At 41.3% G+C, this 22,782-nt stretch overlaps 1 protein-coding gene across 1 annotated transcript in view; it reads left to right on the forward strand.

The window, feature by feature from the left end:
- Positions 1-22,782, forward strand: part of DNAH6 (dynein axonemal heavy chain 6) — a 271,992-nt gene that overhangs the window by 235,891 nt on the left and 13,319 nt on the right. The window contains exons 66-72 of the mRNA XM_086326512.1: positions 1,376-1,464; positions 2,539-2,685; positions 5,031-5,169; positions 10,234-10,353; positions 11,370-11,491; positions 16,145-16,274; positions 19,852-19,979. Of these exons, the coding sequence (XP_086182638.1) occupies positions 1,376-1,464; positions 2,539-2,685; positions 5,031-5,169; positions 10,234-10,353; positions 11,370-11,491; positions 16,145-16,274; positions 19,852-19,979 (875 nt within the window). The remainder of the gene's footprint in view (positions 1-1,375; positions 1,465-2,538; positions 2,686-5,030; positions 5,170-10,233; positions 10,354-11,369; positions 11,492-16,144; positions 16,275-19,851; positions 19,980-22,782) is intronic.

The following is a 22,782-nucleotide window of genomic DNA, read 5'->3' on the forward strand; positions in this document are numbered from 1 at the left end:
TAAATATTTGAGAACCTACTGTGTACCACACACTGTTCTAGCTACTTAGGGCATGTTGGTGAACAAAGCAACTACAGTCATCTGCCCTCCTCAAGCTTACATGCTAGTGAGTAGAGACAGACAAACCACATAAACAAACCACATAACAAATAAGTAATGTATATGGTATGATAGAATGTGGTCAGTGCTTTGGGAAAAATTAAAAGTAAAGTGAGGAGGAACAGGAAGGTCGGGGTGGAATGGGAGGAAGGAGGAAGGGTGGAGAGAAGTTTTAAATGGGGTGGTCTGGGTAGACCTCTTTGAGAAGTTGGCATTTGACCAACACTTGAGAAAAGTCGGGGAGTCTAAAGGAAGAGCATTCCAGGTAAAAGGAACAGCTACTGCCTGGGGACTCCCCCTAAGGAGGTAGGGGAGCATGCCAGAGGAACTCCGTCACCTGTGCTTAGAGACCAATGCCGAGAAAGGCCTCCTTGGAAGATGCTTGTGTCTTCCTGTGACAGGAACAGTGGTTTTCCCACTTCTGCTCTGGCCTTTTGAAACTGGAATGCAGCTTGTTTTTTCTTAGGTTCTCTGTCCACAACTCAAAAAGGAAGCATATTGACTTCTTGATGCTGCCTGTGAGGTCTCTCCATTTCCCTGCTCACTGAGTTCCCTTTGCTTCTTCTCTGAAGAAGGAACACATTCCTTTATTCTCCATAACGCTTTCTGACCATTTTCATGGAATTTTCCCTACGTTGAATGGCTAACAACAAACAAAAATTAAAACAACTTCACAAGCATAAAGATTGTAACTGTCCTTTTTTTTGTTTGCAAAACTACCAATTTCAGAGGAATGATCCTTAACATTTCTATCAAGAATTGAAAATTAACATTCCTGGACTTCCCTGGTGGTCCAATGGTTAAGAGTCTGCCTGCCAATGCAGGGGACACAAGTTCGATCCCTGGTCTGGGAAGATTCCACATACCTCATGGCAACTGGACCTGTGCACCACAACGATTGAAGCCTTTGAGCTTTAGAGCCTGAACACCACAGCCAGAGAGTAGCCTCTACTCGCTGCAACTAGAGAAAGTCCATGCACAGCAATGAAGACCCAGCACAGTCAAAATAATTAATAATTTTTTTAAAAAAATAGAACAAGTTCTTAATTTCTTTATTCGACTGTGCCAACATCCAGACTGCCAGGCTCACCTGGGTGAAGAGCTTCTAGAAGGAGTCCCCTCACCTCCATTCTAAAACATTTTACAACATCAAATATTTTAAAAAGATAAACTAGTCCTTAAACAGAGCTTATCTTTTTCTATCCTATAATAATTATTTCTTATAGAAAAATATTACTGAGTTAAGCATTTTCCTTTTTGTCTTTGTTTTAAACAGATGTTGTTATCAAGGACACATTTCGACTTTTTTTAAGTTCCATGCCTAGTAATACATTTCCTGTGACAGTCCTTCAAAATTCGGTCAAGGTAACATATGTTCGTGGTTGAACTCTGTGACATGATTGGCCTCAGGGCGCTCCCCGAGTGAATCCATGGAGCCCACTGGGCCTGTGCAGGGTTGTGTCAGGGTTTGGTCAGCCAAGGTGGGGAGGTGGGAGTCAGTGTCCATTCACCGGAGAGTGAGTAGGGAAACAATTTTCCAGGCCACTGCCCTTCCTGTGTGCCCTTCTGCTAGTCATTCAACACCTCCCTGCTTCCCCTCTTCAAGAAAATGTCTAGGATGCAAAGAGATGAGAATAGAACCCTTCCCAGAGTTAAGAATATGTTTCAGCATGTGGGAGACAGGAAAGCCCAAAGGCAGTATGGCTGATGGATTGAAACCTCAATTATTTTTCACATAATTCAGAAAACTTGGATAGAGAGACTTACTAAGTAAAATAGACCTTCAAGCTGAGGGCTGGAGACCCTATGGCAAGTCCTAGAAGGCATATTTTTTTTTTTCGGCCATGCTGCACAGCATTCAGGATCTTAGTTCCCCAACCAGGGATCGAAGTTTCCATATATGGGAAACCTCTGCATATGAACCTGGAGAAGGAAATGGCAAGCCCCTCCAGTATTCTTGCCTGGAGAATCCCATGGACAGAGGATCCTGGTGGGCTACAGTCCACGTGGTCGCAAAGAATCAGACATGACTGAGCAATTAACACACACTTCTGCATATGAATGATCACTCAGGAACCAGAATTGTCTCTTCCCTGGTGCCCTGTGCCATCAAGGCAAAGTGTAGGGTGGACATTGAGAGGACCAGAAAATCCAGTGCAGAAGGCCTGAGCATCCTTTCTGGCCTGTGGTTAGAAAAATGGACACCAAATGGAAAGGTCTGAGATTCTTGTGGAGGTGGTTCACCCACCCACTGTAGACCTAGGAACACCCTAGTCTCCAGAGGCCAAGGCTGAGAGAGATACAGAGCTGGCAGGAACAGGGCAGCAATGCCTCCCAGGCATCAGTTACCTGCATCCTCTCACTGGCTTCTATATGTGTTATTTGGAAAAAATGCAAATCTGTACAACCACACTCTCTGCCATGTGTCTCTAAGTACAGGTAACCAATGAGCCTCCAAAAGGTTTACGTGCAAATATCAGGCGAGCATTTACCGAAATGATGCCTTCATTTTTTGAAGAAAATATACTTGGAAGAAAATGGAGACAAATAATATTCGGCATTTGTTTCTTCCATGCAATTATTCAGGTACACTTAATTTGCTAATTTTTTAAATATAGACAAGGAGAAGTGTATTAGGTTAAAAATCAATAAGGGGCTTCTATGGCGACTCAGATGGTAAAGGATCTGCCTGTAATGCAGGCGACCTAGGTTCGATCCCTGGGACAGGAAGATCCCCTGGAGAAGGGAATGGCTACCTGCTTCTGTATTCTTGCCTAGAGAATTCCATGGACAGAGGAGCTTGGCGGGCTACACTCCATGGAGTTGCAAAGAGTTGGATATGGCCAAGTGACTAACACTTTAAATCAATAAAAAAGTAAAATTAAAAGCTTACAAATGACATTGTGAAATGCTGAGGTCTTTGTTCTATCTGAACCCAAGTTGTTTTAACTCAGTCCCTAGACTTCCCTGGTAGCTCAGATGATAAAGAATCTGTCTGCAATGTAGGAGACCTGGGTTCGATCCTTTGGTCAGGAAGCTCACTTGGAGAAGGAAATGGCTACCCACTCCAGTATTCTTGCCTGGAGAATTCCATGGACAGAGTAGCCTGGCAGACTACAGTCCATGGGGTCGCAAAGAGTCGGACATGACTGAGCAACTCACATGCATGCTGTCTGATTTCTGTATGACCCTTGCCTCTGTACCTCACAGCTTTGCCTCCCAGCTCTGCTCTGACCTAAGGAGCCACATCGCCTGGACGAATGCAGTAGGTCAAATTCAAAAGCATGAAGTTGTCTCCTCAGCTGTGCTTCACTGACAAAATCTGCTTCCCCTCCAGACTCTACTCCTGAAATCGGTGGTCCCATTTTTGTAATCACCTACAGTCAGAATTTCAGGACTGTTTTTATCCTTCCTCCTTTACACATATATATCATGTTGGTCAGCAAGTCTTCATTTTTTATTACAATAATTTCACTCTCACCTGTTTCTGTTTGAGTGGGCTTACCACCCTTAATGCTTGCCTCCAGGACTTCCCTGGTGGCTTAGACGGTAAAGCGTCTGTCTACAATGCGGGAGACCTGGGTTCAATCCCTGGGTTGGGAAGATTCCCTGGAGAAGGAAATGGCAATCCACTCCAGTACTGTTGCCTGGAAAATCCCATTGACAGAGGAGCCTGGTAGGCTACAGTCCATGGGGTTGCAAAGAGTCAGACATGACTGAGTGACTTCACTTTCACCACCCTTAATGGCTTCCTCCCTGGGCATAGGGAAAGCTTCTAACATAGATATCAGAAGGGGGTAGAGAGTGCCCCACTCAATAGTCTTATCAAGGCCTTATATACTTTTACAATTGGTTTCTACAATAGAAAGGTCTTACTAGACCCACTCCCACATAAGATAACAGGATTAGACAGAAGGTTCTCCATAAGAAGGAGAAACATGTCCTTGAGCAAGATACATTGTTGCTATATAATCATTAGTACAGAGCTTAAGGAAAAACATACCCTTGATCAAGATGAGTTGTCTTGCTGTATAATAATTAGCTCTGGGCTGAAAAAAAAAAAAAAAAATAATGTCTTATGTGACTAAGATAAAGGAATGTAGAAAAAAAAACTTTTGCCCTTTTCTCATCCTTGAGAGCCAGGGACTCCTTATCAACCTATCTAAGAATTAACTCTCTCAGGAGGTACAAACTATTGAGTATAAGATAAGCTCAACAATGTATTGAACAATATGGGGGCTGTAGCCAGTATTTTGTAATAACTGTAAATGGAGTGTAGCCTTTAAAAATTGTATAAAAGATAAGTTTAAAAAAAAAAAAGAAGAGGGAACATGGCACCCATCCTCTGATATAATCAGTTTAGAGTTAAGAAATTAGGTGGGAGAGGGCGATAACAAAGAGTAGGAAAGATTTCCCTGTGGACAGTCATGAAACAGGAATTGAGATTCTGGATACTAGTTTTTTAAAAAGGTCTCTGTGGAGAAGTCAGTGTATAATCAACCCATCAGGCATGACTGAAAAGCCTACATGATGGACAGACTTCTGAGAAGATTTAGGGGCAGCTCTCTCCATCAGACAGGTGATTAGCATCAGTATTTTTATACCAAGAAGACTCTAAGGTGGGATATTTTTTCCTATTTTGATGGGGAAATATTTTATTTTACCATAAAGAACAAATGTTCTTTTGTCAGGTCTGTCGCGATTTCACATTTCCAGTAATATCTAACTATCTTTTGGAAAGTTGGAAAAAGACCAGAGTTGGAGGAAGAGGTGCCTGCCCTATTTGATGAAAGTCAAACTGAAAGCCTCACTCAAGTTGAATGGCATTTTGCACAATGAGGATGCCAAACTTCAACAGAAACTCTGGTTTTCAGTATTTTATGCAGAATAAATTTATCAAATTTTAAGACCATTTTCATTTTCTGTTCTAGGAGAGAAAAAAGTTTGGCCCTCTTGGTTGGAATATCTGCTATGAATTTAATGATAGCGACAGGGAATGCGCTCTACTGAACCTCAACCTTTACTGTCAAGAAGGAAAGATTCCCTGGGATGCACTGATTTACATCACTGGTCAGTATGTCCACATGGTCTGATGTCCAGCTCTCCACCACATGGTTGTTGGTTTACACCTACCTGGCTTATACCAAGGTGGTGTCCTCCCAAGTGTGTGGTGAGGGTGGTGATGACTTCTAATATTCCCTTTGAGAAGATAAGACCATGTTAAGAATATCATAAGAATGTTTATACAGAGAAGACGAGACAGATATTTTCCCAGATAATAATAGAGAACGCTTAGATAGTTCTTGCTACATACCAAGTACATTTCAGGCACAGCCCATGAATTAGCAGATTTAATCCTCATAAGAACCCTATAAGGTAAAGACTGTTATATCCCTATTTTACGAATAAGGAAACTGAAGCACACAGTTTACAAGTGTGAAGCCAAGATTTAAGCAAGCAATCCAGCCTCCAGAGTTTGTGCTCTTAAATTCAAAAGAATCTGAACATAGTTGACCAGTAGAGACCTGTTGAGTCAGGGGTACTTACAACAAAGGAAAAAATATTTTATGAAGTATGATTTTTAGCAAATATTAATTGTGGCCCTGTGAGATCTTACTGGTAAAACTAGATCCAGTTTAGACCATGCAGGCCCAAATAATGAAGAAAAGATTCCCATTAGGAGGTGGGGGAGAAAGAGAGCCTGAAAAGGAGCAGAATGGGAATGGATGGTTTTCATTGGTGAGCAAAGGAAATGAGGAACAGCAGAGAAGGGTCAGCTGATCTAGAGACTTGAACAGCATGTGACACCTTGGAACATGCTTGAGTGAAGGGCAGTGAAACAATAGTGAAAATGGATGAAGACCTATCTCCAGGCTGGACCGAGAAGGGTGGGCATGGAACCTGGGAAGCTCCTTTGTACTTCTGCCCCCAGCCACTCCTGTGGGGCTAAGATTGCTTAACATAACAGCGAACTAGACAGTATTCTCCCTGCCACCCTGTACATACCCTGAAATTCCTGCTTCCCAGCTTTTCTCTGCTTTCTTTCTTTCCTAGAACCTTTGACCTTTCCTTTAGCTCAGTTGTTTCTACTGCTGTGAAAGTAACTGGGTTTTGAAAAGCAAAGAAAGGAACAAGACAATGATATATCTTTTCTCACTACTACTATTCAACTTTGTGCTGAAGTTTCTATCCTGGGAAATTAGACAAGGAAATAAATAAAAGGCATCAGTTTAGAATGGAAGAAGTAAATTATTTGCAGATGACATCTTGAATGCAGAAAATCCTAAACAATTCACACACACACACTGGAAGTAACAAATGAGTTCAGCAAGGCAGTAGGATACAAAGTCAATATACAAAACTCAACTCCTTTTCTGTACACTGGCAATGAACAATTTGAAAATATTTGTAATTACGTTCATGATAACATCAAAAAGAATAAACAGCTTAAGAATAAATTTAATAAAAGAAGTGCAGATTTATACACTGAAACCTGCAAAGCATTGCCAAAGGAAATTAAAGATAATCTAAATTAATGAAGAGACATGACATGCTTATGAATTGAGAGATACAATATCGTTAAAGTGATAACATTCCCTGGACCGATCTATAGATTTAACACAATCTATAGATTTAACATGGGCTTCCCTGGTGGCTCAGATGGTAAAGAGTCTGCCTGAAATGCAGGAGACCTGGGTTCAGTCCCTGAGTCGGGAAGATCCCCTGGAGGAGGGCATGGCAACCCCCTCCAGTATTCTTGCCTGTAGAATCCAGTATTCTTGCCATGGACAGAGGAGCCTGGTGGGCTACAGTCCATGGGATTACAACAGTCAGATATGACTGAGCAACTAAGCACAAGCACAACATAGGTTTAGCACAATCGCTGACAGATTTAACAGCTAAAGCTGATCATAAAATCTGCGAAAATGTGAAGGGCCCCAAAAAACGAAAACAATCTTGAAAAAAAAAAATGAATGAGTCAGAAGAGTTATAATTCCCAATTTCAAAAGTTATACAAAACCACAATAATCAAAACAGGATTTACTGTATAGCACAGGGAGCTATATTCAATATCTTGTAACAAACTATAACAGAAAAGAATTGGAAAAAAGATATATACACATATATGTATAATTGAATCATTTTGCTGTACACCTTAAACACAATATTGTAAATCAATTAAATTCAATTTTTAAAAAAAAGACTATATAGTACTGGCATAACGTTAGACATATAATCAATGGAACAGAATTGAGAATCCAGAAATAAACTCTTATATTTATCATCATTTTTAAGAAAGGCACCAGGACAACTTAACAAATGATGCTGGGACAATTGGATACCTAGCTGCTAAAGAAAGAATTTGAATCCTTATCTCATAGCATACAAAAAAATTAATTCAAACTGAGTGGTATATCTAAATGTAAGAGCTAAAACTATAAAACTCTTAAGAGAAAGCATATAAATAAATCCTCATGACTTTAGGTTAATTATGGCTTCTTAAATATGGTGCAAAAGCCACTAGTAATTAAAGAAAAATAATAAATTCAACTTTTTCAACATGTAAAGCTTTTACACCTCAGCAAATACTATCAAGAAAATGAAAAAGCAAGACATATACTGAGATAAAATATTTGCAAGTCATGTATCTGATAAGGAACCTGTCTATGAAGTGTGTAAAGAACTCCTACAACAGTAAGAAAAAAAATCCAATTTTAAAATGGGCAAAAGATTTGAATGTACATTTCACCAAAAAATACATACAGATGCCTAATAAGCACATGAAAATATGCTCAATTAATCATTAGGAAAATGAAAATTGAAACCATATTGAGATACCACTTTATACCTATTAGGATGACTATAATAAAAAAAAGACCATAACAAGTGTTATCAAGAAAGTGAAGAAACTGAAACTCTCATAACATTGCTGGTGGCAATGCAATGAGGTGCCACTGCTTTGGAAAATATTTTAATAGTCTTACCATATGACCTATAAATTCCATTCCACTGCTGCATATATATCTGGGGAAAAGAAAACACATGTCCACACTAAAACTTGTACATAAATGTTCATAACAGCATTCATGTTCATAACAGCATTATTCATAATACCAAAATGTGGAAACAACCTGAGTGTCTATCAGCTGATGAATGGATGAATAAAACAAGGTATATTCCATACAATGTAATATTGACAACGTGTGTACTCAGTTGTGTCCGATTCTTTGTGACCCCATGGACTGTAACCCACAGGCTCCTCTGTCCATGGAATTTCCCGGGCAAGAGTACTGGAGTGGGTTGTCATTTCCTTCTCCAGGGGATCTTCCCAGCCTAGGGATGGAACCCATGTCTCCTGCTTCTCCTGCATTGAACGTGAATACTTTATGGCTGAGCCAATGGGAAAACCCCACAATATAGTATTGAAAAGTCAAAGTCTCTCAGTCGTGTCCAACTCCTTGCAACCCCATGGACTATATAGTCCATGGAATTCTCCAGGCCAGAATACTGGAGTGGGTAGCCTTTTCCTACTCCAGGGAATCTTCCCAACCCAGGGATTGAACCCAGGTCTTTTCGAATTGCAGGCAGATTCTTTACCAGCTGAGCCATAATTGCTCCATAAAAAGAAATGAAGTACTGATACATGCTCCAACATGGATAAACTTCAAAAACATGCTAAGTCAAAGAAGCCAGACACAAAATATCACATGCTGTATATTCCATTTATGTGAAATTTCCAGAAAAATCAAATATACAGACAGAAAGTAGAAGACAGACAGAAAGAATGATTGCGTGGGGCAGAATAGAAAAGGACTGTGACTGCAAATGGGCACAAGATGTATTCTGTGGAAGATGATAGAAATGTTCTAAAATTCGATTATAATGATAGTTATATAATCTTGTAAATTTACTAAAAACTAGTTATACGTGTGAAATTTAAGTGATTTTATGATCTTCAAGGTATAGCTCATTAAAAAGTTTTTTTTTAAGTAGGAGAAAAAAGGCAATGCTGGGGACTTCCCTGGTGGTCCAGAGTGGTTAAGAATATGCTGCCAATGCAAGGGACACAGGTTCAATCCTTGGTCTGGGAAGATTCCACATGCCTCACAACTACTGAAGCCCAGAGCCTGTACTCTGCAATACGAGAAGCCACTGCAATGAGAAGCCCACACACCACAACGAAGAGTCACCCTCTCTCTAGCTGCAACTAGAGAAAGCCTGAGCATAGCAATGAAGTCCCAGTGCAGCCAAAGATAAAATAAATTTTAAAACTTTTTATTAAAAAAAAAGGCAGTGCTGTATCCAGGCAATGATATTTGCTCATGGTGAGATTTTAGACAGCCATCTATGGACTAATCCAGAAAATACAGCTTAGTAATACTATGTTAAAGGCTGGAAATACAAAGATGATGTAGCCCCCATCTACCAAAAACTCATGGATGGAGATAATAAATAAACTATAATATGGTATAATTACCAAAATAGAAGTTGTAAGGACAATATTATGGGAATTCAAAAGGAGCAAATAACGCTACCTGGAGGAATCTAGGGAAGCTCCACCGAGGTGTGATGGTTGAGCAGGATGCTGAAAAGTGGGTTGGGCTCAGTGGAAGAGAAGAGGCAGGAGAGCACTCTGGCAGAGAGAACACTGATGGGAAATCCCAGCAAGCAGTGTCAGGATGAGCTATGCCTGTAGACACTGTGAATAGTTCAGTAGTGCTGGAGCAGGCTATAAAGAGATGATGTTGTCTTCCCTGGTGGCTCAGTGGTAAAGAATCCACCTGCCAGTGCAGGAGACAAGGGTTCCATCCCCGGGTCAGGAAGATCCCTTGGAGGAGAAAATGGCAACCCCCTATAGTATTTTCTTGCCTGGGAAACCTCATGAACAGAGGAGCCTGGCAGGCTACAGTTCAGGTGGGGGTCACAAAAGAGTTGGACACAACTTATCAACTAAACAACAACATATACTAGTCTTCTTTCTGCTTTTTAAAAATTGACTTTTATTATCTTTAGGGATAGGTTAGTGGAAAGACACTCAATGTGCCAAATGTGTAAATAAATAAACCTATTAGAATGTGGGTATGCCTATCAGTTAAAAACAAACAACATTTTTAAATGCAAACTCCTTTTCAGGTGAAATTACCTATGGTGGAAGAGTTACAGATACCTGGGATCAAAGATGCCTTCGTACTGTCTTGAAAAGATTTTTTTCTCCTGAAACATTACAAGACGGTTATAAATATTCTGAATCAGGTGAGTGACTTTTCAATACTATGGAAAAAGACCTTTTCCAAGAAGTCATTAACAGCGTCCTCAGTTTTCCATCCAGGAGCTATCTGTGTCCAGTCCGCACCACCCAGACCCCCACACTCACCATCCCCATGCTTTGTTCCTTTTTCAGTTGCTAAGTCGTGCCTAGCTCTTTGTGACCCCAGGGATTGCAGCAGGCCAGGCTTCCTTGTCCTTCACTATCTCAAACTCATGACCGTTGAGTCAGTGATGCCATCCAACCATCTCTTTCTCTGTTGCCCCCTTCTCCTCATGCCCTCCATCTTTTCCAGCATTGGAATCTTTTCCGATGAGTTGGCTCTTCCCATCAGGTGGCCAAAGTATTGTAGCTTCAGCATCAGTCCTTTCAATGAATATTCAGAGTTGATTTCCTTTAGGATTGACTGGTTTGATCTCATTGCTGTGCAAGGGACTCTCCAGAGTCTTCTCCAGCACCATAGTTCAAAAGCACCAATTCTTTGGTCCAATTCTCATGTCCATACGTGACTATTGGAAAAACCATATCCTTAACTATATGGACCTTTGTTGGCAAAGTGATGTTTCTGCTTTTTAATATGTGGTCCAGGATTGTCATAGCTTCAGCTTTGGTTGTAAGAGTACAAAGATATCTATTCTATGATAACCGTTTTTAACTATTTCTGGTCTAAAGTAGATTGTATTCTGTCTAAATGTGTTTTCAAAGTTTTATCACTTCAGAGCACACCTTTCAGCAGCACATGCCTGAATTCTTAGAATCTTGGAATGTTCTGCAGATGACACCTTAAAAGGTTAGGACACTGATAGATGCTAAAGGCCTCCAGAAAACGTGAAGGAATTTGACACAGCAATGAAAGCTAGGGGGCTTGCAAAAAACCATCCCTGTTTCTCCATGATGCAGCTGATGACAGCCACCATCTGAACAGACAGAGAAGCACCAAACTTGGCGGTACTCAAAAGTCATCCATTTAAGACATATTTGCCTTCTGTGTTTTCAATAACAGGTATCTATTTTGCACCCTTGGCTGACAGCCTGCAAGAGTTTAAAGACTACATTGAAAACCTGCCTTTGATAGATGACCCAGAAATATTTGGAATGCATGAAAATGCCAACCTAGTTTACCAGGTATGTGGCCTTTCAACTTAAATGCATATTCATATTGTGTATATAAACCTGAAACATCCATAAGCATCTCACTGGTTGTGTAAATTATAATCTTCTTAAGTAAATAAAATAAATGTTTCACCTCAGCTTTAGCATTTGGTTCCAATTTAGCCACCTGTTGTCTCTGGATCTTTCATGGGATCCTAAGATAGTTAGGTATCTTCTTGTCACTGACCACCTCCTCACCTTCCAGCCTCTGCCTGGTCCATAATCTACCTGCTAGTCTTCCATAATACGGGGATTTGGATGGTAATCCAGACAGTCCTTTCTCTTTTGCTCTTCTCTGTCCATTCTGGGGATATTTATATCATATTATACAAGGATTTATGGATCCATAGATGAATAGGTTATAAAAGTATAATAGCAAATATCCAAGGCAGATAAATCAAACACTGCTCTTCAAAAGCACGGATCATTGATTTTGCTGTTTGCAACAGCAGGTTGGACTTGGAGGGCATTATGCTGAGTGAAATAAGTCAGAGAGAAATATTGTGTGATATCACTTATATGTGGAATCCAAAAATTACGACAAACTTGTGAAGGTAACAAAAAAGAAGCACACTTACAGATACAGAGAACAGACTAGTGGTTACCAGTGAGGAAAGGAAAGAGTGGGGGGCAAAACAGGGGTAAGAGATTAAGAAGTATAGACTATCATGTATAAAATTAGAAAGCTATAAGGGCATATTGTACAACACAAGTAGGAAATATTTTATGATAACTATAAATGATGTATAACCGTTAAAAATTGTGAGTCACTCTGCTGTACACCTGTAACATATAATATTGTACATCAACTATATCTCAATTTTTTGACTCAACAATTTAAAAACATTTATTGAAGTGTAGTTGATTTACAATGTTAATTTCTTCTGTATAGCAGTGACTCAGTTATACATATATATATATAATTTTTCATATTCTTTTCCATTATGGTTTGTCACAGGATATTGAATATAGTTCCCTGGCTATTATATATTAATTTTTTAAAAATAATTTAAAAATTTTAAAATGAAAGCACAGTTCATCAAGGTCATAGGACCAGATCACTAAAATCACGGCATCTGGTCCCATCACTTCATGGCAAATAGAAGACGAAAAAGTGGAAGCAGTGACAGATTTTATCATCCTGGCTCCAAAATCACTGCAGACAGTGACTACAGCCATGAAATTAAAAGACACTTGTTCCTTGGAAGAAAAGCTATGACAAACCTAGACAGCATAGTAAAAAGTAGAGACATCACTTTGCCAACAAAGATCCATATAGTCAAAGCTATGGTTTTCCAGTAGTCATGTATGGATGGAGAGCTGGACCATAACGAAGGCTGAGAATTCATGCTTTTGAATGGTGGTGCTGGAGAAGACTCTTGAGAGTCCCTGGGACTGCAAGGAGATCAAGTAAAGTCAATCTCAAAGGAAATGAATCCTGGATATTCACTGAAAGGACTAATTCTGAGGCTCCAGTACTTTGGCCACCTGATGAGAAGAGCTGACTCACTGGAAAACACCCTGATGCTGGGAAAGATTGAAGGGAAAAGGATAAGGGAGAGGCAGAGGATGAGATGGTTATATAGTGTCACCAATTCAATGGACATGAATTTGAGCACACTCTGGGAAATAGTGGAGGACAGAGGAGCCTGACATGCTACAGGCCATGGAGTTGCAGAATTGGGCAGGACTTAGCAACAGAATAACAACAACTTGACCACAGCAGTAGGTCCAAAGAGCAAAGTGGATAATTTTATTCCTCCAAGACCCTCTGATGCCATGCCATTACTTAAGGGTAGTCCGAGTTCCTCAGCATGGCACTCAAGACTCCCCCATGACCGGTCCCTTCCATATCCTTTCAGTTTTATTACCTATCATGTTCTGGAATCTTTAGGTGAACCAAAGCCATGAAAAGAGGTATGTCCCTGGGGCCCTGGAATACTGTAAATGTTGGAGACCACGTTGGCCTCATGAAGCTGAAGGGAATCACCTTTCTTTGCAATTTAAATTTTGTCTGTACAAATAAGAGACAAATTAGAGGGTAAAATCAGCCCAGATATCAAGGAACATGTACAAAACAACTGTGGAACTTCTCAATGATCCAAAACCTATGTCATGCTCTCTGCCCTAAAAATTAGTTTGCTATTCAGTGAAGGGCTTCCCTGGTGGCTCAGATGGTAAAAGAATCTGCCTGCAATGCAGGAGACCTGGATTCGATTCCTGGGTTGGGACGATCCCCTGGAGGAAAGCATGGCAACCCACTCCAGTACTCTTGCCTGGAGAATCCCCACGGACAGAGGAGCCTGGGCTAGAGTCCATGGGGTCGCAAAGAGTTGGGCACGACTGAGCAACTAAGCACAGCACATTCAGTCAAGAGTTGGAATATCTCATTTTTCCTGATTCTACTTTCAGGAGGAGAAAGAGGTGGCCAAACCTAGTGTTAATATTCAGTCATCTGACTGTTTGCTCTAGAGTGGGTGGATGTGGAGGTGAAAGAAGAGAGAGAAGACTGTGGAAATGATAGACTTGCTGCATTCAGTGAGAAGTCAGGACTTTGGGGAGGAGTAGCATTCTTGGCCATGTATACCTGTGAATGTAGTTTTTTGTGTTTTCCATCAGTTCTAAATGACTGAGAATAAGATAATAGGCATGTGGTCAGGCCCCAGGTATATTTTTCTGTCCAGCCTCCCTTCCTTCATTTTTCTGGCACAGTACGCACCCGACTCTTACCTCTTCCCTTTGGGACAACTTCCACTTCCTCAGTCTATTAGATTCTGGTAAAACCTCCAACCACTCTTTGCCTTCACAGAGGTGGGCATGTGACCCAGGCATCACAGCATCACCCAGCTACTAGACCTGGTCCAAGGAGCAGGCCCATGGCCCATGCTAGGAGAATGAGAGTCCTTTCCTGTGAAAAGATATATAGATGCTGGACTGGGAGAGGGCTGTCTTTCCTCTGGAATGACTGACTAAGATGCTGCATATCTGCAGCATTCTGTGCCCTTATCCCTGATGCCCTGACCCCTTCTCCTACCACATGAAGAAGGTTATCTGCCACAGGAAAGAATGAGAGAAACAACCAGACATGAACAGGAGAGAGAATGCCAGATCCATCCATGCCTGAAACCCACATGACTTGAGTTCTCTTCTTCCCAGCTATATATGCCAACATATCCCTTCTTTTTGCTTTAGTTGATTTAGGTTAGATAATTCTGTCTCATCAATAGAGTATTAATGGACAAAATATGAATGATTCCTTCCTCAGCTCAGCAAACTACACTTACAAAGGTGCATACTAGAGACCAGTAAAGAAAGCTGGGCCTGGCTGTTCTAAATGTTTCAAAACTTTTGACTAACCAAGAAGTCAAGAACTAAAACAGTGTATGTGCTCAGTCATGTCCGACACTTTGTGGCCCCAAGGACTGTAGCCCACCAGGCTTCTCTGTCCATGGAATTCTCCAGGCAAAAGTACTGGAATGGTTTGCTGTTTCCTCCTCCAGGGGACCTTCCCAACCTAGGAATCAAACCCACATCTCTTGCATTTTCTGCACTGCCAAGTGGATTCTTTACCACTAGCAACACCTGGGAAGCATAAACTAAAACGGAAAAGTCACTATTAAATGGTTGGCACTGAGCAAGGAAATCAAACTATTCAACTATAGCGTTAAGTAATTAACATTACAGTTGTTTAGGACCTAATGAACATGTCAAAAGTAATGTTTGAAAGAAGATCTGTCATGTAAAATATAATTTTTACAATCAAGATCTGTAATTCTAGGTTCTGAATTCTTTTCTTGGGTAAGTGAATGATAAGTGTTATGACCAGTATAAAAAAAAACCTCTAAGAGATTCCAACAAATATACATGAGAAGTTACCATGTTTCTGAATAAAGGAAAAATCTAGAAAAATTAACAATATTTCACTGATCTTGGAATAGGAATTTCTAAGCATAAAATCAAAGGAAAAATAAATCACATTAGAAAGAGCCAGTGAGGACTTCCCTGATAGTCAGATGGCTAATTCAGGGGTGGGGCAGGTAAACTAAAGTTATAAATATTCCTTAAAAGCCAAATCATGAATTTTTTTTTTTTACTTTTCTGTTTTCTAAATTTTTAATAATGTTCTATAATACTTTTCTAATTGAGGTAACATTATTTAAATAAAAGAATGTTCTTTTTTTATTTTTATTTTTTTACTTTACAATATTGTATTGGTTTTGCCATACATCAACATGCATCCACCATGGGTGTACACGTGTTCCTGAATTCTCATTATTTCTTCCTCACTTTCATAACTACCTTTTAAAGAATTAGCCAAAAATTGTTTAACCATTTTTTATTGTGGTAAAACATATAACATAAAATTTGTCATTTTAACCATTTAAAAAACTATGATTAAATGACAGTTACATTAAAGTGTTATTCAAACAGAAATGTTTAACTGTAACACCACAGATGAAATACTATGCATTTCCAATGAGCACATTTTACCAACTCTGTCTTCAACATAAAAAAATTAAATGTCCTTGGTTTTGGCAACAGCTATTATTTCTGTAATAAACTGTATGTGCTGCAAAATTATTTTTTTGAGAATTTGGGTCCTCACTGTTCTGTTTCTTCTTGTAGTACAAAGAGACCAACACTTTGATCAACACTATACTTGAGGTTCAACCAAGGTCCTCTTCTGGTGGAGAGGGAAAGAGCAATGATGAAATTGTCCAAGAACTTGTTGCTTCTGTCCGGACTAGAGTTCCAGGTAGTAAATAATTGTTGGCTTATGTGAGTAATGGGACTCTTAGGAATAAACTCAGAAAGCTGAGTGATTGGCAGGTGTCCATATCTGCTTAATATGTAGAATTTTTTCTTTATGTAGAGAGAGAGCTCTTTCAATGTAGAGGCCTCTATTTATAGATTAGAAGCCTGCAGCCCCTGAAGCCTGCAGCCCCTTGACATCTCAACTGCCAGAAGCATGAAGAGAAAGTTGGTTTCTAGCCCAATATAACTTTAAACAGACTTTTTTCTGAGGTTCCTATTGTCTCTAGACCTGTACTGTCCAAGACAGTAGCCACTAGCCACATGTGGCTACTTAAACTTTAAAATTCATTTCCTCAGTTGCACTAGTCACATTTTAAGTGCTGCCATATTGGACAATGCAGATGGAGAACATTTCCATCTTCATAAAATATTCTATTGGACAGCCCTAGAATCCATTTCACTTTTTGTCTCCAACAAGAGAAGTGCCTGCATATATGCTAAGTCATTTCAGTTATGTCCATCTCTTTGCAACCCCATGGACTGTAGCCCACCAGGCTCCTCTGTCCATAGGATTCTCCAGGCAAGAACACTGGAGTGGGTTGCCATACCCTCCTCCAGGGGATCTTCCTGACTCAGGGATCAAACTTGCATCTCCTATGTCTCCTGCATTGGCAGGCAGGCCCTTTACCACTAATGCCACCTGGGAAGTGAGAAGTAGAGAAGAATAATTTATTATTTCACTTCATTTTCTGGTGAGTTAAGGGATCTTCCTGAATGATCACGAAGATCCACTTTCACGCTTTTCTTAGAGTGACTATAGATTTAGATGTCTTAATCTATTGTTCATCGTTGGAAATGTCATTATAGGAAAAAGAAAGATGAGGCAGAAAAAAAAATGAGTGACTATAAAAGTAAACTGTGCTTCTGTCTCTATTCACAATACTCTGATACCAAGTGTATGGGTTACACAACATTAAGCAATTCTCCAACTCTCTGGACACCAACTGGATGTCCTACAACTCTGTTATGACATTAACTATCCAGAGTGGGCACAAATCCCACAAGTTAAGGGCTCAGACCCATAAGACTGTCTGCACTTTAAAAGTCAACTGCAAGTCCTCAGGTTGTGACCTTTATTTCTGACCAACCAGCCACAGATCAAGGATTCCCACAAGCCCCTCTGGGGTTCAGTAATTTTCTAGACTGGCTCACAGGACTCAGGGAAACAGTTAATTACATTTACCAGATTATTTTAAAGGATATTATAAAGGACAAAGATAAGCAACAAGATAAAGAGATACTTAAGACAAGGTCCAGAAGAGTCCCAAGGACAGGAGATTTTGTCCCTGAGGAGTCTGGGTACACCACCCTCCTGGCACATGGATGTGTTCACCAACCCAGAAACTCTCCAAACCCCTTCAGTTAGGTTTTTATGGAAGCTTCCATACATAGGCATGATTGGTTAAATCATTGGCCCTTAATAAGTAACTCAACCTCCAGCCCCTCCCCTCTCCCAGGAGATCAGAGAGTACAGCTAGAGTGTCCAAGTCTCTAATCACATGGTTAGTTTGCCTGACAACCAGCCCCTCATCTCTAGAGTCAGTACTAGAGTCACCTCCTTAACATAAACTCAGGTGTTTGAGTTTGAGGTTGAAAGGGGCTTGTTATCAATAATAAAAGACGCCCCTTTCACCTTTACTGATCAAGAGCTATTTCAGGAGTTGGGGTCAAAAACCAATAATTATATAAAAGATGCTCCTATCACTCTTATCAATGAGGAAACTATAAGGGTTTTAGGCACTCTGGCCAGAAGATGGAGACAAAGACCAAAATGCATATTTCTTATTACATCATAGTAGCGCAGGCAGGTGGTGCAGCGGTCCAGAATCCACCTGCCAGTGCAGAAGACTCGGGTTCAATCCGTGGGTCGGGACGATCCCCTGGAGTAAGAAATGGCAATCCACTCCAGTGTTCTTGCGTGAAAAACTCAATTTCAGAGGAGCCTGGTGGGCTACGGTCTGTGGGGTCACAAAGAATTGGCCACAACTGAGCACACATGCACACAATCACACTAAGCTTTACCAATATTCTTGAAGTGAAAGTCGCTCAGTTATCTCCAACTTTTTGGGACCCCATGAACTGTAACCTCTGTCCATGGAATTCTCCAGGCAAGAATGCTGGAGTGGGTAGCCATTCCCTTCTCCAGGGGATCTTCCCGACCCAGGAATCAAACCCAGGTCTCCCGCATTGCAGGCAGATTCTTTACCATCCAAGCCACCAGCAAAGTCCCACCAATACTCTAAAGGCCCCCAAAAAAAGACCTACGTGACCTCAGGCGACAGTTATGTTCCTCCTAAAGCAGGCCCTCAAAAGAATCTCTTCTTGAGTAGAGAGTTCTATAGATATCAAAGCAACTGAATTATTTTAGAAAGCATTTTTTAATAAACACTAGATGGAGAACTGGGAGGAAAAAGGGATGAAGATGGATGGATGATGGGTAGATGGATGAACAGATGAATGGAGAGTAAAGGTTCTTGTTTCATAGAGTTCCATTGACACCTAGGAGGTTTTTCTCTCCATGCTTTATGAAGTTTGTACTTTTGCTGTGAAATGATAAGCAATGCCATCTGTTGAGACTGAGGGGGCAGGGGTTCAGTTGGCTAAACAAGAGAACTGAGATTCGGAATAGCCCAAGGGGACAGACAGAAGGAGAAGAGCAGGGGCCTGTAACCACAGCCCTATGGACCCAAGAGCTTGCACTGACCCACACTGCTGTGTGATTTTTCTACAGCAGCCAAAATGAGTGGTTAGAAGGAACTTAATGTCCATAGCTCAGAACCACTCATCTTCTCATGCTTTGCTTAGGTATGTCAGGAGAATGCAGGTCCTTCTTTGTTCAGAGCTTATATGAGTCCCCACTGGGTGGATTATAGGAAAAGAGAAAAGCACAATTTTTCATCCAGTTTGAACCATGGAATCATTTCAGAATCCAGTCAGTCCCTTTGAACAACAGTAAGATAAAAGCCAAATCTCTTCTCTCTTGGGGGGTGTCCTTCCCCCAGCCCTTCCGCTCCTAGATGCCTAGATGCAACGTGGAGGGCTTCCCCAGCATCTCAGTGGTAAAAAATCTGCCTGCAAAGCAGGAGACACAGAGACATGGGTTCAATCCCTGAGTCAGGAAGATGCCCTGGAGAAGGAAATGGCACCCACTCCGGTAGTCTTGCCCAGAAAATCCCATGGACAGAGGAGCCGGGTAGGCTAAAGTTCATGGGGCCACAAAAAAAGTCAGATAAGACCGAGTGACTAGATGCAACATGGGCGTGCAGGGAGGAGTGAGGCTTACACACCCTGTGTACACACAAGGCAGAGGAGACAACTTGAGACCCCTGGCACCTCTGGTCTCAGGGATGTCCCTTGTCTACCATGTAGCACTTGCCCCTGAAGTGTGCACAGCCTGCTCCCGTTCAACCTGGGCCCAGGGACAAGAGAAGTGGGCTTTAAGAAAGCTTAAGATAAGTGCAATGTTATAAGAGAAATCAATGATAATCCATCTGATGAATCTGCCGTGTGTATTTCAGAAATTCTGGAGACGGAAAACGCTTCTGAGAGCCTTTTTGTCAAGGATCCTCAAGGACGCCTTAACTCCTTGACCACTGTTCTTGGACAGGAAGTGGACCGGTTTAACAATCTGCTGAGGCTAATACACGTATGAGTGCTCACTGCCATCCTTGCTCTTGGGAATCAAAGTGTTGTGGAGCATGTATAACAGTGTGACGTTTCCATTCCCATCACTTGAACATTTCCACGTCGATGTGCTAACAACCATTCAAGCCCAACTTGTCTAAACCTTAATTCACCCTCCTCTCACTAGTCTGTGTTCCCTTTCTGTAATAATGGCTTATGACTGCAGGGCATTACAAACCCTTCATTATCCTAACTTGCACCCTTAGAATTTGGTTGACACTTTAGGAATTTGAGCAGGGACCTAAGCACTCAATTAAGAGAGATTCAGACTCAGTGCTTGTTCCCAGTGCCTGCTTGCATGCTAAGTCGCTTCAGTCCTGTCCTACTCTGTGGGACCCCAGGGACTGTAACCTACCAGACTCCTCTGTCCATGAGATTCTCCAGGCAAGAACCCTGGAGTAGGTTGCTGTGCCCTCCTCCAGGGGATCTTCCTGATCCAGGGATAGAACCTACGTCTCTTATGTCTAACCTGCATTGAGAGGAAGGTTCTTTACCCCTAGCACCACCTGTGAAGCCCAATGTCTAGTTAGCATTTAATACCATAGTCTTTGTGAAGACTATGAAAACCAAGTTTCTCTAAGTATGGGCCATAAAACACCTGCATTAAGATCCACTATGCTGTGTGTTCCAAGTATAAATTCCCTGATTCCACTCCAGACCTACCGAGTGAGGATTCTTGAGTAATTCCTGCAACTGTGAATTTTAAATGAACACCCCCAGACAATGTCATTGCAACTAAAATTTGAGAATAACTATTTAAACTTTTGCCTTATGCTCAGGAATATTTTCCGAAGGCCCTTGACTTTGTAATGATGGCTACAGGACTTCCTGGTTTCTCTGTGCATGACTTTAATAAGAGAAACAGAGACTGACTACTGAGCAGTAACAGGGGAAGTTTTACTGCCAAGCAGGGAACCAAACACCTGGCACAGGATTAAGGCTCAGTTATAAGACTGGAGAGGACAGCCACGGTAGATTTTTTTTTTTATGTGAATGAACTTTATTTTTATTTTTGGCTGTGTTGTGTCTTTGTTGCTGCTTGTGGGCTTTCTCTAGTTGTAATGCATGGGCTTCTCATCACGATGGCTTATCTTGTACAGCATGGGCTTGACACATGGGGCTCAGTAGTTGTGGCACGTGGGCTCAGTAGTTTCGGTTCCTGGGCTCTAGAGCACAAGCTCAGTAGTTGTGGCTGACAGGTTTAGTTTCCCTGTGGCATGTGGGACCTTCCCAGACCAGGGATTGAACCCATGTCCTCCGCATTGGCAGGTAGATTCTTAACCACTGGCCCACCAGGGAAGCACTAGGGTAGATCTTTTAAAGACTGACTATTCCCTATTAGGAAATCAAGTCTCCAAATGTTTCTGGTTGTCTGACAATACCCACGCTCGTGGGATGGGGGTGAGGGGAAACTAGGTCAGCTGAATAAGTGACATCTTCACCTTGGGTCTACTGGGTAAACAGCAGCACCAGAAGGCCAGCTAGTCAGGTCAGAGCTTATCACCTTTTCAGTTCAGTCACTCAGTCATGTGACCCCATGGACTGCAACACACCAGGCTTCCCTGTCCATCACCAACTCCCAGAGCCCGCTCAAACTCATGTCTATTGAGTCAGTGATGCCATTCAACCATCTCATCCTCTGTCATCCCATTCTCCTCCTGCTTTCAGTTTTGCCCAGCATCAGGGTCTTTTCCAGTGAATCAGTTCTTCACATCAGGTGGCCAAAGTATGGAAGCTTCAGCATCAGTCCTCCCAATGAATATTCAGGACTGATTTCCTTTACGATTGACTGGTTTGATCTCCTTGCTATCCAAGGGACTCTCAAGAGTCTTCTCCAACACCACACTTCAAAAGCATCAATTCTTTCACACTCAGCTTTTATTATGGTCCAACTCTCATACTCGTCATACATGATGACTGGAAAAACCATAGGTTTTGACTACACAGACCTTTGTTGGCAAAGTGATGTCTCTGCTTTTTAAAGTGCTGTGTAGGTTTGTCATATCTTTTCTTCCAAGGAGCAAACATCTTTTAATTTCATGGCTGAAGTCATCATCTGCAGTGATTTTGGAGCCCAAGAAAATAAAGTCTCTCACTGTTTCCATTGTGTCCCCATCTATTTGCCATGAAGTGATGTGACTGGATGCCATGATCATAGTTTTTTGAATATTGAGTTTTAAGCCAGTTTTTTCACTCTCCTCTTTCACCTTCATCAAGAGGCTCTTTAGTTCCTCTTCACTTTCTGCCATAAGGGTGGTGTCATCTGTGTATCTGAGGTTATTGATATTTCTCACTACAATCTTGATTCTAGCTTGTGCTTCATCCAGTCTGGCATTTCACATGATATACTACTCTTGCATATAAGTTAAGTAAGCAAGGGGGCATCACCTTCTACATTGAGTGAATCAGGGTATAGATTAAACTGCTGTGATAAAGATTCCCAAATACAGTGGCAAAAACAAGATTGGAATTCACTTCTCTCTCTGAAGAGCCCAGAGGAACCCCTGCCTAAGGCAGGTAGTTACTCTTGCTTTGTCAGTTTAATCAGGAATCCCACTGGAAGGCTGGCTCTTCCAGCCTCAACAGGTGACTTCCACCTTTGGTACTAAAGGAGCTGTTCCAAGTGTTCCCTTTTGCCAGCCACTGAAACCGGGGAAAGAGGGCCAAGGGACAGCAGCTTCTTCATAAAAATGTCACACAGAAGTGGCATACATCATTTATTCTTATATCCCTTAGCCAAAACTTGATCACATGGCAGCACTCCA

Source organism: Bos grunniens, chromosome 11 (assembly GCF_055505025.1).
Source record: "Bos grunniens cultivar Pamir isolate PY7600 chromosome 11, Bosgru_T2T1.0, whole genome shotgun sequence".
Lineage (NCBI taxonomy): Eukaryota > Metazoa > Chordata > Mammalia > Artiodactyla > Bovidae > Bos > Bos grunniens.